General features: G+C 45.2%; 1 protein-coding gene across 1 annotated transcript; it reads left to right on the top strand.

Annotated features, from left to right (window-relative positions):
• Positions 1-2,465: 2,465 nt before the first annotated feature.
• Positions 2,466-2,852, top strand: LOC310688214 (large ribosomal subunit protein eL27-like; the record flags this gene model as incomplete). The annotated part of the gene is made up of 1 exon (XM_083464356.1): positions 2,466-2,852. The coding sequence occupies one exon, from the start codon at positions 2,466-2,468 to the stop codon at positions 2,850-2,852; it is 387 nt and encodes a 128-aa protein (XP_083320482.1).
• Positions 2,853-18,022: the final 15,170 nt, after the last annotated feature.

The following is an 18,022-nucleotide window of genomic DNA, read 5'->3' on the forward strand; positions in this document are numbered from 1 at the left end:
GCATTTTTGTCCATGTTGTTTAATTGGAGAACTGCAAGGCAGAATTTGGAGAAGTAACAATTGCAAAGGATCACTGTGTTTCAATTTGCAGGTTGGCTCAATAAGTGTGAATTAGGATTTTAATGAAAAAATACCTATTTCTCCTCTCCCTCACCTCCCAGTTCTTAGGCACAAATGCCTGGAGCCACTCAGACCTGGACTGGATCCAGCCCCGGTTCCATGTGTTGATCATTTAAGTAAATTCAGAGTAGTTTGGGGGAGAGGGGAGAAGCTCAGACCCTCGAAGTGTCCTTATTTTCCAGGGACATCCCTGATTTACAGAAGCCATCTGGGTTTCTGATTTGATCCTGGAATGTCCCACTTTCCCCTAGGATGTCCCTATTTCCATTGGAGAAATGTTGGAGGATATGGAGTTATCCGACTCCTGAGCCATCTGAAGGCAATCCTGTATAGCGAAGGCTTAAAAAAAAAAAAAGTTTAATGTTTTATTGTGTTTTTATATATGTTGGAAGCTGCTCAGAGTGGCTAGGGCAACCCAGTCAGATGTGTGGGGTATAAATAGTAAAATTATCATTATGGAATGGGCCGTCCCTATTTTCATTGGGGAAATGTTGGAGGGTATGGAAGCTTCAGTAAAATGATGTATCCTGCCATCCAGATCTTTATGGTGCCTGAAGCTTTGATTTCATCGGGCTTTGGTGGGAATCATTGAAAACTCTGGGAACAGCATGATTCATCCTAAATCTAGCTCATGGATTTAAGATCCCTATGATGAATTCGGTTCCCATCTGTGTGAGAATGCATGGGGTTTAAAATGAGGCAGAACTTGCACAAGGGGGAAATTGCACAAGGGGTGGAGGGGGTGGAGGAAAAGAATTGAACCTGGCCTGTTGGGAGTCGTATTACTAAAATTACTCCCTACCAGAGCACTCACTCAAAACAGCTGTCCTCAGAATTCCGAGGAACCACATGTCTGCTTTCAGTTCAACAAAAGAAAAGGGATTCCCCAGAGGATTCAGAGGAATTCATGATGTGTTTTCTTACTTCACATCTGAGCAATGTCCCTGTTGACTGCTGCCGTACTGAAATGCAAACAGATGTGTGTCTGAAACTCCATCCTGGATTCTTGGCTGGCCTCCTTCACCAACTTCAAAGGGATGCTGGCTCTTTTTGGAATAAGCAGAGCTGTCCTCCTAGGTAAAATAACCAGAAAAGGAGAATGGGCCAAGTGTCTCACCAGGTGTTTCTTCCTCACGTAAAGGGGACTCCGTGCAACAACATGAAAACACCAGTATCCTATCCACTGAAGCATGTCAGCTGTTTCTATAGTGGATGGTCAAAATGATGAAACATCTGTGATTGATAAAGATGAATTATGTTGGGAAGGCCTGGAGTTAAGGGCAAAGGTCATATACCTTTATGCCATAAAAATGCACCCCATAAACTTAAACAAGCCAGTGCTCTGACACTTTCCTCTGCAGTAAAATGCTTCCCACAAGGACTCCTGATTCTTGAGAGGCAAAATCACAAAATCTTGTCCTAAACCAACCTTCTTAATGTATTAATTGCATAGAACGAGATTGCCACTTATTTAATGTTTCTACAGCCCATCACCTGTTATGCCAGCCTTTTATGGGAAGGAGAAGTTTAATGGGATTTTTTTTCCTCCTTTTTTTCTTTCCTTTTAAATAAATGTTATTGTTGTTGTTTAGTCATTCAGTCGTGTCCGACTCTTCGTGACCCCGTGGACCAGAGCACGCCAGGCACTCCTGTCTTCCACTGCCTCCCGCAGTTTGGTCAAACTCATGCTGGTAGCTTCAAGAACACTATCCAACCATCTCATCCTCTGTCGTCCCCTTCTCCTTGTGCCCTCCATCTTTCCCAACATCAGGGTCTTTTCCAGGGAGTCTTCTCTTCTCATGAGGTGGCCAAAGTATTGGAGTCTCAGCTTCAGGATCTGTCGTTCCAGTGAAGGAAGGACAGATACCCTTTTTAAAAAATAAAAATAAAAAATACAATATTATATTCTCTAGGGCATTACCTTCAAGTTCATCATGAAGAATGTAACCTAAGAGAAGCATGAGCTCAAACAGATAAATATTCTAAGGCAGCCTTCACTCACTAGCTAGGGCTGATGTGAGTTGCAGTCCAAAACCTCTGGAGGACACAGCTACCTTCACTTGAGTTTAAATCCACCTATTTCCTATTCAAACCATCTACAATGTTTCATAGCAGCACTAAGAGTATCATTCCCTCAATTCCACCTCCAGAGCTGTAGGCTGCTCCAGTGCTCGAAGGATGGGGGAAGGGGTAGGAAGGAGGTATTAACTATTTCCCCCCTTATAAGTCCTAGTGTCAGGAGTAGGTGTCAGGAATAAATCACTGGTGTAAGTGACGTTAACTCTTTATTAGAAGAAACATGGTGCCTCTTCCGGTGTGGGTGCCATCGCTGCCGCAGTTCCAAGATGGGCAAGTTTATGAAACCAGGGAAAGTCGTCTTTGTCCTCGCTGGGTGTTACTCCGGATGCAAAGCTGTTATTGTTAAGAATATTGATGATGGCACCTCTTACTGCCCCTACAGCCACACTCTGGTGGCCAGCATCGATCGCTACCCACGCAAAGTGACAGCAAGCATGGGCAAGAAGAAGATTGCCAAGCGTTCGAAGATCAAGTCCTTTGTGAAGGTCTACAATTACAACCACTTGATGCCTACCAGGCACTCCATTGATATTCCCCTTGACAAGACCGTTGTCAACAAGAATGTCTTTAGGGACCCTGTGCTGAACCGTAAAGCCCAGCGGGAGGCTAAAGTGAAATTTGAGGAGAGATACAACAGTGAGCCAACAGTGTGACGCGGCAGCTAAAAAAGCCAATGCAATTCTGGGCTGTATCAATAGGAGTATAGCATCTAGATCAAGGGAAGTAATAATGCCACTGTATTCTGCTCTGGTCAGACCTCACCTGGAGTACTGTGTCCAGTGCTGGGAACCACAATTCAAGAAGGACACTGACAAACTGGAACGTGTCCAGAGGAGGGCAACCAAAATGCTCAAAGGCCTGGAAACGATGCCTTATGAGGAATGGCTAAGGGAGCTGGGCATGTTTGGCCTGGAGAAGAGGAGGTTAAGGGGTGATATGATAGCCATGTTCAAATATATAAAAGGATGTCACATAGAGGAGGGAGAAAGGTTGTTTTCTGCTGCTCCAGAGAAGCGGACACGGAGCAATGGATCCAAACTACAAGAAAGAAGATTCCACCTAAACATTAGGAAGAACTTCCTGACAGTAAGAGCTGTTTGACAGTGGAATTTGCTGCCAAGGAGTGTGGTGGAGTCTCCTTCTTTGGAGGTCTTTAAGCAGAGGCTTGACAACCAGATGTCAGGAGTGCTCTGATGGTGTTTCCTGCTTGGCAGGGGGTTGGACTTGATGGCCCTGGTGGTCTCTTCCAACTCTATGATTCTATGATTCTACAAGACAGGCAAGAACAAGTGGGTTTTCCAGAAGCTCAGATTCTCAGTGGCATGCATTTGCACCAATAAATATTTTTGAAGAGCCAAGAAGAAGAAGAAGAAGAAGAAGAAGAAGAAGAAGAAGAAGAAGAAGAAGAAGAAGAAGAAGAAGAAGAAGAAACATGGTCAGCTCAGGAGTGCCAGCAACTCTTCATGGCAGGTTTTGCCTCTATGAGGCAGTTGTGACGGCTGAATGTTCCCACCTTCTCACAGCTGCCTAAATCTCATTCCCAAGCAATCTGAGGCTACGTGACGTGCCTGTCTCTGTTCCTCTCTCTTCATGTCTCTTCTGGTCCTGGGAGACCAGCGGGGATGGGAGCTTGTTGCAGTAGGAGGGGGAGACACCCTGGCTTCTTCACCAGCCTGGCTCATCTCTGCCTCTTGACCTCCTTCCTCTCCTGTTTCTGCCTCTGATTCTGGACTTCTCTCTGCCACAGACTCTCCCTGATCATTAGACTCTGCAACGCCTTCAGCTTCTGGTACCGCCACCTTCCAATCTTCTCCCTCTTCCCCCTCTGACCAGGTAGCGTTGTCCCACCGCCACACCCCAGACTCTGAGACTTCTTCCCTTGGGAGTTCCCCAGCTACTGCCTCCCACCATTCCTCTGTGTTCAGCCAGTCCATAACACCCAGCTATGTGGGGCAATAGCCACCACAATGCTTTCATAGCGAGAATCAGGTTCCGCAAACCCTTGTATGGTGGTACCTCTAGTTACAAAGTTAATTCATTCCGGAGGTCCGTTCTTAACCTGAGGCACCACTTTAACCAATGGGGCCTCCCGCTGCCACCGCCGCGCAATTTCTGTTCTCGTCCTGAGGTAAAGTTCTTAACACGAGGTACTATTTCTGGGTTAGCGGAGTCTGTACCCCGAAGTGTTTGTAACCCAAGGTGTTTGTAACCTGAGGTACCACTGTAACTGTTTAGTGGGTGGGATATTCGTAGCAGCTGCCTGCTCATCTAGTGTGGCTTTAAATGTTTTAGCATATCCATTCACTGTGACGAGAAGTTCACAGAAAGAGCAAATACCAATGTGTATGGGCTGAAAATAAAATAAATAAATGTCAATATCCAGAACTGCACTGACAAAGTGTGTGGAGAAACCAGATGTTCTTAAGGAGTCTTGCTAGAATGTGCCCAATTTACGAGGTGCAACGAGACATGACCTTGACTGTGTTTTGGAAATAATTGGCAATAAATATTCAGTGAAACATTCCTATGGCTGGTTTTAAATGTGTGTGTATATATATCTCCCCCAATAGGCATGAGAAAAAGGATTTCCAGCTTGCCTGCCCATTTAATGACACCAGCCATTATGTGCTGGCGGGCACTGAAACAATGAGCAAGCACACAATTTACTGCCTCCATCTCTGGCCTCTCTGCTTAAAAGGATCAGGTAGCAACTGATGGGAAAGATTCCAGCCTGAGAATCTGGAAAGCCACTGCCAATCAGAGAAGGCCATATTGGGCTACAGAGACCGATGTTTCAGTACTCTGTAAGGAAACCTACTCCAGTGTGTGTTTGTTATCGAGATGGGTAGACTTCATGTTTCTTATCACTGATTCGAATTCCATGACTTTACAGCGTGAAAATTCACAGAAAGATGCTCTTTCCCACATCACCCACTTTGTTCATTTATCTACGCTGAGTGACGGTGCTTCTCCAGAGTCCTCAGACAAGCCTTTCTCGTCTTTCTTTTAGAAGACCCCTCCCCCCTCCAATCTGCATTTGGTTAAGGTAAACTGCGGCCGCTTAATAATGCTGTTTTATTGTATGGCTTTGACTTCAGTTCTAGGGTGATTTGTGAGGATCTCTGGCCCAGAAATAAAGAATGAAATTAACAGAGGCTCAGAAGCCAGGTGCAAGCAGGCATCAAAGGGCACTTGCACAGGCTGTTTCTCATGTCAAAGGGTTGTTTATTTGCACAAAATTTGGCTGTTATTTTGCACTTCCTAATGCAATTACCCCATCACTTTTCTCACCACGAAAAGGGCCAGTTAGAAACATGATGTCAAATTGCTCTGGCATAAGTATGGGATAACAACCACTAGCTGGCAACATCGTATAACCTTCATGCAAGTTATTTTTTTGCAAACCATGTATGCTCATTAAACAGTTGGTCTGGAAGCTCCCTAGGTGAAGATATACAGAAGTGCTCTTTTTAAGTCACAGACTTACTTACAGGCAGAGCAGATTCAAATCCCAGTCCATGCTTCCATTTAGTACACAATATTTATTTATTTAGCTAAATGTTAGCCTGCCTGCTACCTGATCCTTTTGATTAGAGAATGCCAAGAATCATGAGCGTAGCCGGGGGGGGGGAGGGAGGCGCAGCTGCCCCCCGAAATCAATAAAAATACAAACTGAGGTCCTCCCCTCCCCTAACAAAAGGCCTGCCCCCCCCACAAAAATCCTGGCTACACCCATGCCAAAAATTGAACTTTGGATCTTCTTTTCAACTAGGGCCAGGGCCTTTTCAGTACTGGCCCCGACTTGGTGGAACGCTCTGTCACAAGAGACTAGGGCCCTGCGGGCCTTGACATCTTTCCGCAGGTCCTGCAAGACAGAGCTGTTCCACCGGGCCTTTGGTTTGGACTCAGTCTGACCTTATGTTTCCCTCCCCTTATGGTTTTGATCTATGGACTACTTTTAAAATGAGGCTGCATTTTAAATTGCATTTTAACCTGTATTTTAAATTGGTTTCTCCCCCCCCCCCATTATGTTTTTACTGTAATTTTACTGGTGTTAGCCGCCCTGAGCCCAGCTCTGGCCAGGGAGGGCAGGGTATTATTATTATTATTATTATTATTATTATTATTATTATCATCATTAATGCGAGGAATGTGCTCTTTTACAGTAGCACTCCTCCCCATTTCAAATTTAGAGCATCTCCTGACTGAATATGCTCAGAAGACGTGCATTTATGCCAGTGAGGTGTGAGCCAGATCCACTGAACTCACAGAGGTCCGCAAATTCTCAGACATAAGGTGAAGGAAGAGCCATGAGCTTAAATTAAAACACTCAAGTTATGAAATTCTTGGTGACAACACAGGGCATGAATTTGCCTGAACACTTCTTCTCAGTAGCTTCCATTTCATATATGTTGTTTTTGTAGCACATTAAAAAACCCCTCAAATGTTGTCTAACCTTCCTGGGAAACTAAAGGAGTGTGACGAAACTGAAGTTATCCTTTTGCTTTTCTGCACTCGGTGTTCTTCTGTTAAGCAAGATTGCAAAGTTTTCTGAGAGCAAGGCAATCCAAGCCAGTTCCTATAGAACTGACTACAGTCATACCTCGGGTTATAGATGCTTCAGGTTGCATTTTTTTCCAGGTTACGGACACACCGAAACCTGGAAGTACCGGAACGGGTAACTTCCAGGTTTCGGCAGCCGTGCATGAGCAGAAATGCCGAATCGCAACCCACACATGCACAGATGCGGTGCTGCGGGTTGCGAACGCTGCGGGTTGTGAACGTGCCTCCCGCACGGATCACGTTTGCAACCCGAGCATCTGCTGTATTAATCTCCCACATTTAGTTTTACATATTCGCACAACAAACTCCAGGCATTCCGAATCAGGAATGTTGGGGGGGGGCTTCTGTAACATCTGGCTTCTTTACTTTAAGTGGAATACCTTGGCGTTGAAACCGATAACCCCTGTGAAACATCAATCAGAGGGCAAGGATCTCTGGGATTACAGGGAACCAGACATGCGGAATTCCAACCTTTGACATTCTGTTTAGCAATGCCGAGGATGTTCTTACTTTGTTGCTGCCTGAAGATGGCCCCTGCTACTGAGATGTAAGCTACTGACCACTTTTCTGTCTCCTGAACAATATGAGGCAAAATAAGCCTTCCTTGCCTCAATACTTATGGTCAGTTTAGATGACCCCCAATGCATTCCATCACACATATTATAAAAATATAAAAAGAGCCCCACTGGATCAGACCAAAGTCTTATCTAATGCAGAACCCTTTTTCCTGCAGTGACCCACCAGATGTCTACAGAGAGCTCACAAAAGGCATGAGGCCAACATCGCGCTGCCTCTGAATCATACAAATCATACAAATTAATTGCTACTATTGTACTGAAAGTTGCTGCTATATGCCGCTGGTGTGGGAATGCAATTTTTATTCTAATGTGATTTTGCTATTGTTTTTTTTTAATAAGCAATTGTATATTCTGTATTTGTTGATTTTATGTTGTGGGTCATTTTAGGCTTTATTTTGATAAAGAAAAAAGTGGGGTAGGGTTTTTTTTATATACAAAAAGCACCGCTGAATATTCAGATTGCTGTGAATATTTCAATCTGCACTCATTTTATGTCAAGCAGTGCTTGCCATTGTTGATGTTTCCTTTGCAGAATGATGCAGGCCATTTGTTGAGGGTCAGGATTCACTTGCAACAGGACATGGCATGCATAGTTGATGTAGCTTTGATTTCCTGTGTGCTAAAATGTTTTGTTTTCTCAGCATGCCAAACATAATACGAGACTGGAACAACTCCAAGAAATGTTTCTTGTTCTTTGAAAGACGCTCGTACTTGAAATGGATCTTCCCCTCTTTTTTGGAAGACTTTATTAAGTGTCCTTGAAGGTAGCATTATGTACATCGTATTCTGGATAGTTCAGCTGGAACAAGTCATTGCTTTGGAAGATGCATTCTAGGAGAACTTTTAAGATGGCATGAATTTCATGTACCAAATGTGATAAATTTACCATTGCAGCTGTGCGCTCTGTGTTCGGCAATGCTTAACTGCTTGAACTTAACCACTATATGGTTGCCGTGTGAGCCCTCTTCAGCTATTACAGCCATGAATGGGCAACCAAAAAGTTCTATGGGCATGCCTTTAGCCTTCCCTTAGCATCATGCAGCTCCGTCCCAGTGCTCAACAGGGAACATTTTCTACTTAATGGAGCCCACCCCCATGCAATTCAGGACCATCATCTTCAATTGTTGTGCCTAGACTTTGAATGCAGTACCAAGGAAGAACGGTTTTGCTCCTTTGTTGGCCTACAGGAGCATTAAGACTTTCCAGTTTGGGAAGACATTGGCCATTAGTGGCCATTTTGCTACTGCTTGCCTGTCATAATTATACATGTTGTTGTTGTTTTCTTTTTTTACTCCTACTGTTTTTAATTGTTTTATTGCTAGCTTATTTCTCCGCTTTCCCTTTTCTGCTTTCTTCTTCTTCTTCTTCTTCTTCTTCTTCTTCTTCTTCTTCTTCTCCTTCTCCTTCTCCTTCTCCTTCTCCTTCTCCTTCTCCTTCTCCTTCTCCTTCTCCTTCTCCTTCTCCTTCTCCTTCTCCTTCTCCTTCTCCTTCTCCTTCTTCTTCGCCTTGAATTATATTAGAAAGGTGGAGTTAAAATAAATGTTTAAAACAGGCGATGAAATAAACAGATGCAGAGGGTAGTCCTTCTCTGTACAGGGTGCTTTGGCCCACAGGAGCTGTAGATTTTCAAATTTGTTTATTTCTCACGGCACAATACCCTGTGGAGAGGAACCATACCTCAACGAGGGAGCATGTGCATGCAGAGAATCCCAGGTTTAACTCTTGTTATCTTTAGGTAAAAAAGTCAGGTAGCAGCTGATGAGAAATGCCGCTCTGTCTGAGATCCTGGAGAGCTGTTGCCTGCCAGAAGAGAGAGCAACTGATGGAGAGAAAAGTGATGTTGCTGCACTTGAGTACTGCTTGCCAACTTGCCACAAACATCTGGTTGCCTACTGTGAAAACAGGAAGCTAGACTAGATGTGCCACTGGCTTGATCCAGCAGGTTCTTCTTCGGTTCTTCGGTCCCTCTGTTCTTGGTATTCTCTCAGAGCACATTAAATACTCCCTGAAACATATGGAATCACTTTTGTACCAATGTACTCCCAGCTGCATAGGGTTAAGAGGTTTACCAGAGTGGTCTTCTCAAAACAGAAAGATCTGGACAATCTGCCTCCGGAAATAGGACATAGGCTGTCGCAATTTTGTATGTAGGACTCAATCACATACTGGTTGTGCGCTTAAGGCGGACTTGGCTCTCATGGCAACAAACCCACTTTGAAAAATAACACACTTTTCCAGTAAGGGCAGTAATGGCAAAATGCACCGGAAAGGGTGGAATAACACTTAGGACATCATGATTTCTTCATTTATTTACCTTCTCTGCAAACCACTTTTTTCTACAATCAAGCCGTATATGAATTTTATGGAATGAAATATGACCTCCCCACAAACAAATCAGAAGAAATGCTCAGTAAACAGGAGACGTCATTCCCGTAGTTCCCAGCTGGCTTGCTTTTGGCCCAGAGAGAGCACCCCGGCAAAACTGTGTATGGCGTCAGCAGCACAATCCATTGCTTTCAAGGGATTTAGCTCTGCGACTCATCTCTTACTGGATTGTGCCCCATTATTATCTCAATAGGAGCAAAAGAGTTCATCGCTGGGATGTAAGCAAAGCGATACCATTTTTATAAACAAAGCTTAACATCTTCCACTGCCTCTGCTGATTCATCCGAGCCAGCAATTATTTCTGGAGAAACGAAGGGAAGCGGATATCTGAAAATGGTCAAAGATATGGATAGTCATGGCCTTATAAAGTAGTTGTTGCTAAGCGGGAAGCAGATGAAATTTGTGTGTGTTGAGGGCGGGGCATTTTTGGGTTAATGCCTCCTATTTGTTTGCCTCAACAGTAAGTTGAACTTTGTTATTAAACAGCTGTACATCTTGCAAATCCTGAGTTAGCATGGCTTACAAGGGAAATGAAGTGCTGAAACTTTGTTTACTTTAGAGAAACATTAATTTATTATGAGCTTAAGGAAAGGAAAGGAGATGAAAAGGAAGCATAGTTATGGTTCCCATTTATAATTAATAGCATTGTATTGCAATTTTTGATGTTTCAAGTCCTTGTCATCTTACATAGGTAAAGGTAAAGGACCCCTGGATGGTTAAGTCCAGTCAAAGGCAACAATGGAGTTGGGGTGCTCATCTCACTTTCAGGCCGAGGGAGCCGGCGTTTGTCCACAGACAGCTTTCTGGGTCATGTGGCCAGCATGACTAAACTATTTCTGGCACAATGGAACACCATGACAGAAACCAGAGCGCACAGAAATGCTGTTTACCTTCCCGCCATAGCGGTACCTATTTATCTACTTGCTCTGGCGTGCTTTTGAACTGCTAGGCTGGCAGGAGCTGGCACAGAGCAACCGGAGCTCACCCCGTCACAGGGTTTGAACTACCGACCTTCTGATCGGCAAGCCCAAGAGGCTCAGTGGTTTAGACCACAGCGCCACCTGCATCTTACATAGCCCAGACCCCACCAAACACATCATCTTCTTAAAGTCAATGGACTACTAATTATAAGGGATATCAGCTAACTAGCCTCTAACTTCTGTAAGTTCACCTTTAAAAGACTGTGGTATCATGGAGTTGTGAGGTTTTCTAAGTGCTCAGGGTGAATGTGGCAAAAGCAGAATACAATCAGTGCAGTTTCTTGATGGAAGTATAAGATGTGTCAAGAATATCGCTGGATTTTGGGGGTGAGACCTTGCACACATATTTGCCATGTGGAACAATTTAAAACAATTGCTAGGTAACTGCTTATTTGTGTGCATTAGTCTTAAACTTATTAAATTCCACGACAGACTTCTGCTCATTTCAAGGCTGACATGACAAAACAGAAGAAGTAAAAATAGCATGTGTGTCTAAACACAAGCTGACAAATCATTTGCCCAGAAGGGATCTGACCACAACAGGAAATGAGTACACAAAGTTTACTCTGCACCAGTTCTTGGGTAACGCTTTCTTCCATGGGAGTGCATTTTGAATGATTCCTGTGGGAATCCTATGTGGAAAATGTTATGTGTGAACTGAAAGTCAACAGGACTTTATGTCATACAAGAGAGCTTATGCCTCGCAGAATCAGTTATGTCTCATGGATGTGCTGGGAAAGTATTGTGTAGAGTTGTATAGAGTAAGGTTACCAGATTTTTTAGAATGAATCCAGTGGCACTTTAAATAAGTAAGTAAGTAAGTAAGTAAGTAAGTAAGTAAAGAAAGAAAGAAAGTTGATGCTGCAGCGATGGTGGTGGCAGGGGGTGGCCGCCGCCTTGACCTCAACCACCACATTTCCCCTTCCTCCTAGGCTTCTATCTCCTTTCTCCATGAGCCTGGGCAGCCCTGAATTGTTGGTTCTTTGGTGGTGGTGGTGAGGGGTGGGAAAGCGGTGTAGTGGGTCAGGTATGGAAGGCGGAGAAGGAGGGCTGAGAGTGGTGGTGAGGCTCGGGCAGCGCAATGCCCCCTTCCCATCAGAGCAGCCCCAATCCCATTCCTACTTTTGTGCAAGCAGAAAGGGGTGGAGATCCCTCAGATGGGAAGGGAGGCTTCCCGTTGCCTAACTGAGAGATCCCAAATTACAGGCAAGTTGGTCCAGGGGTTTTGTGCTTGGCACCTTAAAAATTTGTTGTTGTGTGTTGTATTTTATGCCTATACTTCACAAGTGTGGGAAATTGTACTCTCATATAGCATGTGTAATGCTAGTCAATGCATGAAGGGGTTAAGACCATAGAATTGTATTCCTAAACTCAGCTAGGTCACACCCCTCACCTGGAAGGAAGTTAAGTCTGTTGGGATATTTCCGTTCCACCTTAAAAGGGAGCAGGCTGTGAGTCACAGAGCCTGCGTATTTCCTGTTCACAGGATGTTTATGTTTCCTATTGCTTTCGTTTTCTCTCTCTGTCGAAGACACTGACACAGACAGTCATGTCTTTCTTTGTTCTGAACAACGCTGAATAAAGCTTGTAAATAATGCTCTCCTGCATGCGACTTCTGCTGTACTTTATCTGCTGATAGAGTGTGCATGAGCTCTAGAATGTGGCAATATATCTTCTAGAAACTCATGTCGCTAATCGATGATACTGCATGCCTACGGGAGATCAATGGATCGTCCGGCAGACGGCTTGGGGCCATGATGGACTTTATCTCCCTGACAGTATCCCAACAAAGTCTCCTCCTTTGTGTCCTCTCTTTCTTCATGTGAACTCACCAAGATAGGACATGCCTGAGTTTGATAACTACAAGCCAAGGCCACGCTCTTAGAGCTATTTTGCTGTATTTTGTACCCCCGTAGGGAAGGGGAGACCATACGGGTGGGAGATCGGGTGTGGTTGTCAACCCAAGGCTTACCTTTTAAGGGGGGGGGTGCAAGAAGTTGCAGCCCAGGCGGCTGGGACCGTTTGAGGTAACACAGCAGGTGAACCCCGTGGCATTCAAGCTCAAATTGCCTGACAGCATGAAGATACACCTGGCGTTCCATAGGTCCCTACTCTCACCGTACAGGGAAGGATGGGAATTCCCGGGGCGAGAATGAGAAGTCACCACACACCCGCAGGTAGAAGAGAGGGAGCACCACAACTTGGCCACGGAAATACTTGATTCAAGGTGGCGAGGACGCCAGGTGGAGTACTTGGTGGCTTGGGAGGGAGAACCTGGGTCGGAAAACACGTGGGTTCCCACGGAGGCAATCACTGACGGGTATCTGGTGAAGGAATTCCACCGCCTGTTCCCGGACAAACCCAAACCACTAGCGAGATTCTGGGAGGAGCAATTTGGAACCACAGACGATGAAGAAGATTTTGTGGGTTTTTCTGCCTCCGAAGGGGAGGGAGAAGAGGCTTCTGAGGAAGAAGAATCAGACTGGGAGGCCCACCCCGCGGGAAGGGATCAGAGCGGGTGGGAAGCGGGTTTTGAATCCTCAGAGGATGGCGACAGCTCCTTCCGGGGGTTCCCCGCATCATTGGCCGAAGAAAGGGACAAAGTTGGGTCAACAGGTCGGGCCGGGGGTGGAGGGGGTCCTGGGAGGGAGGTGGATGTCAGGGAACTGACATTGGAGCTAGAGGCGGAGGGAAGGCTCTCAAATGATGCTGGAGAAGGGCCCAGCAGGGAGAGAAGCAGCTCAGCAGATGGGGAAGCAAATCAGCACAACACCAGGGATAAAGGGGGGCAGATAGGGGAATCGGAGAGAGGGCTCCAGGACTCTTCACCGGACACCAGTGGGGAGAGCACTGGTCCTCCGCTACCCACGCCCTCCCTGCGCAGAAGACTTCCGCGCAGGGAGAGTAGGAGGAGACTTGGCATCAAACAACTTTTATGTTGGAAAAGGTTTAAGAAACGCCCACTGACGGATTCTGCTAGCGACTGAGGCAGCCACGAAGTGAAGGGCTGTCCAGACAGAAAGGTTTAACAAGGCAACACAGCCAGGAATGACGGTAACTTACGCACGAGCAACCCCATACTCATTACAGATAGGCACCCTCTTTTTCAAGAAAAAGCAACCATGGCTGTGGTCCCAATTCAGATTTTAAAGATTAGGAGTGGGTGCACCAGGAAGAGGGTTTCTTTGCTTTCTACAACAGCATCCAGCAGAATATCTACCTCCAGCTGTTTTTTGCCCTCATAGGTGCTTTTAGCAGTAAACAACAACTTTGGAAGGAAATAGCAGCTGTGGAGGGGCAATTTCCACCTGGAAACTGGTGTGAGGAAAAGGTTAACTATCCTCCTCCGTATTCACTGAGATCCTGGTCTGTGACATTTGGTTTTGCCCTTGGTTTCCTGAAAGAAGAGGCGGGTTATGTGCAGTATATAAACAAATTGATATTTAGAGGAAACTATTCCGTTTGTTTTAAAACACTTGGATTAATTTATGAATTATGACTTTGGGGCTTAGGGAATGCTTTTGAAGTCCAACAATAATCTGGGGGGGGGGGGGAGGGGTTCTGCAAGCTTCCTCTGGGTAATTGGGACTTTCAATAACTGAAGACGAAGGATGGATTTTGCTTCATACAGAGGGGCCGAATGTTTTGGGGAGCCAGGATACTATCCATGAGTAGTATTTGATCCTGAGCTGCAAGGTGGCTTCTCATAACCCGGAGCCTGATTGCAGTACAATCCCAACCACATCTGCTCAGGGGTTCTATCAAATTCAGTGGGCCTTACTCCCAGGTAAGTGTATTTAGAATGGATTGCCACCTTGATCACGAATTCTGGAGCAATATGCTCCATACGTAAGAAGTCTTGGTTTAATGCAGGGATGTAGTGTGGAAATGTTAAGGATAATAGGAAAGGATATGTTGAATAAGTACAGTGGTACCTCAGGTTAAGAACTTAATTCGTTCTGGAGGTCCATTCTTAACCTAAAACTGGTTCTTAACCTGAGGTACCACTTTAGCTAATGGGGCCTCCTGCCGCCGCCGTGCCGCCACTGCACGATTTCTGTTCTCATCCTGAAGCAAAGTTCTTAACCCAAGGTACTATTTCTGGGTTAGCAGAGTCTGTAACCTGAAGCGTATGTAACCTGAAGCGTCTGTAACCTGAAGCATCCGTAACCCAAGGTACCACTGTATTACCCTTCTTCCACTCACACTAGTAAGTGATGTAGCAGAGCAGATCCCCTCAATATAGCTGGAATCTAATTTGCAGATTCATTTGAATCTCTTAGTTAAGATTTCCAGGTGTACCCTTTTATCCCTCCTAAAAGAATAAAGACACAAGAGTCTTTCTGAGTAAAGTAACAAAGTTTACTCACTTTATTTCAGTTCACAATATGATCCCTGAAAGGCAGGCTTTACTTGGTAGTTACATAAAGAAACAGTGTGAGTTCGTCTCATAGGGAGACTGAGCTCATGTGCTGCTGGCTGAGAGCCAGCAGACAGCAAAATTGCATTAATATAACAAAATGGCTGCAGGGGAGCAGCATGGCAGCAAAAGTCAAGAAAGTGAGTGAAAGACAAAATCGACTGAGTAAATGGCTGCATGACTCGGCTCTTTTATGGAGTCAGCCAGGGCCACGCCCATCTCCCAGGTCACATGCAGGGGGAGGATGCTTCAGTCAGCAGAACAGGAAGTGACACTGACTGAGTGTCCCCCTTGCCTATGCCCACTCTAGGAAAATAAGGAATGTTGCATTTGACTGCACCAATGGATTACATCCCACATGTGGAACATGAGAGGTTAGTGGACTCCTGCTCCTATCAACCACAGCAACATGGCCAATGGCCAAGGGTGAGGGGAGTTGTTCAACAACTTCTGGTGAGCCTACGGTTCTCCATACCTGCTATTGGGATTATGATATGCAGAAGGACTTGATGATCTTTTGGTCCTTTGAGATCAGTGATAAAATTATCTTGACCCAGAAAGGTCAATCTGGACCTGACCTGTACCTGGAGTGAAGACCATCTAGAAACCTCATGCTCTAAGTTTCTAAGAGCAAGGGTGGGATTTTTTAAATACTAAATTACATAGTCCGGGCATTTCTGGACGTATCTTCAGTGTTTTCTCTGAAGAGATGTGAAACGGCTTTCTGTTTATACAAATTTCCATCACATCTCATTTAACACCCAGTGTGAGCAGTTGGTTGATGCTCTCAATTTCCTTTATAGCAGCTTTATACTACTTTGAAATTTAAACAGTCAGGAGACTTCGGCAGCAGTTTCTGGAAGACATCAGCCTGATGAGTCAGTGTTTGGCATTCTCCAAGCCTCGCCAGCATTTGTAGACCCTCAGAGAAAAGGGACGCGGAGGGCAGAACAGAGACAGAAGTCTCAAGGAAAAGAGACAGATTGCTGACCTTTACAAGGGCAAATAATGAGTAAAATATTGTGTGTTTTCTCCCAAAGCAAGTCAAAGTTGAGGGATTTTGCTCTTAGGAAAGAGGGTCACTGTGTCATTGTAGTAAAGGGGTTCAGAAAGACAAGAAATTTAGGAGTAGAAGAAGGCAAAGCAAGATAGCTGTTGAGGGGTGAGTGAATAAGGTCAATCTGGACTTAGTCTACAATCATGTGAAGCCAACTTGCAACTGCTTTCTCCTGTTTTCTGGCAGCACTTCAGTGATCAGGTTTTTGTTCCTACTAAACCAGGTTTGGCAAGCGCCATTCCTGGATGTGCTTGAATGAGATGATTTCAAGCAAAGCAGTGGTTAGGAAAAAGAACCCTCTCAACCTTCACATTCCTCTCCCTCCTCAGATCTCTCCCTCTCTCTCACTTCCCATCCATATGTCTGTTGTAATCTTGCAGCCTTGCTGGGGGCCAAGATGGAGATGGGGAAACAACAAGCATCTGGTCGTGACAAGTGGCCCCTTAGGTTAAACATCTTAGCTATAGCAGTTCAGCCAAGGAACAAGCTGCTTTTTCAGAGAGCTTGGTTGCCAGCAAATGGAGAGAGGACAGGCCTCTGGGGTTTTCTTTCTTGCTGACGGCCAGGAAAGGAAGGGCACATGGCCAGGTCTGCCCACCCCAGGTGTCGGGACTGCAGGGCAGTCTAGAGCAATTGCATTTTTATACACACGCAGAGACAAAGAAGCTGAGACACGCCATACATTAAAAACATATTTAGAGCACCTGACTTTCCGCCAAGTGTCCTGAGTGCTGGGAAATGCAGCTCTGTGAGTGGTAAACTACAGTTCCCATGATTCTTTGGGGGAAGGCAGGTGCTTTAAACATGTTATAGTATAAGTATCCTGAGAGAGAGTGGAGAGAGAACAGCAAGACTATTCCATTGTCGTCCTTGTAAATTATGTGCAGAGTTTGGTCCCATATTTATTCATTTTATTATTTATTTATTTATTTATTTATTTATTTATACTCTGCCCTTCTGGCTGGGGCTGGGCCTCCCCAGCTACTCTGGGCGGCTCCCAACAGAACAATAAAAACACGATAAAACATCAAACATTAAAAACTTCCCTAAACAGGGCTGCCTTCAGATGTCTTCCAAAAGTCAGATAGTTATCGATCTCCTTCACATCTGAGGGGAGGGCGCCACCACTGAGAAGGCCCTCTGCCTGGTTCCCTGTAACCTTGCAGTGAGGGAACCATCGGAAGGCCCTCGGCACTGGACCTCAGTGTCTGGGCTGAATGATGGGGGTGGAGACACTCCTGTTGCATTTATATCCTGCCTTTCCTCCAAGGAGTTCAAATTATCTAGCTTCACCCAGTGTTATCCTGTGCCAGATTAAAAGAAGATAGAGCGGAAATTCAGTGGTGTGCTAAGGCGATTTATTTTTGCAGAGCCAGCATTTTGGCTTGCCAGATGGAATGATTCCTCCCTCTTCTCCCCCTGTGAGACATTCCAGGGGTTCTCCCAACCTCCCCAGAGCCAGTTTTGAGGGGCCTGGGGATGTGGTGGAAGAAGAGACCCATTGTGCAAATGCAAGTCCTTGCTCAGGAATTCCACTGATGGGACTCATGAGTAAAATCCCACCCAATGACTGGACCAAGGGCACTTGGTCACCTTTATGTCAGAGAGTACTCACCCTAAGACACCTCAAAGCACATGCCTAGCAACAACTTGGAGTCATGTAAGGTAAAAAAGGTAAAGGATCCCTGGATGGTTAAGTTCAGTCAAAGGCACAAGTTGGACAGGAAAATTGGCTTCCAGGTGGAAAAATCAAAATTAGAAACAGAACTGTTAGAACCTAATACTAAGAACTTGTCAAAAATGTATAACTTGCTGTTGAAATGGAATACACAAGATGAAA

The sequence above is a fragment of the Podarcis liolepis genome, assembly GCF_965112155.1.
Source record: "Podarcis liolepis genome assembly, chromosome: 11".
Lineage (NCBI taxonomy): Eukaryota > Metazoa > Chordata > Lepidosauria > Squamata > Lacertidae > Podarcis > Podarcis liolepis.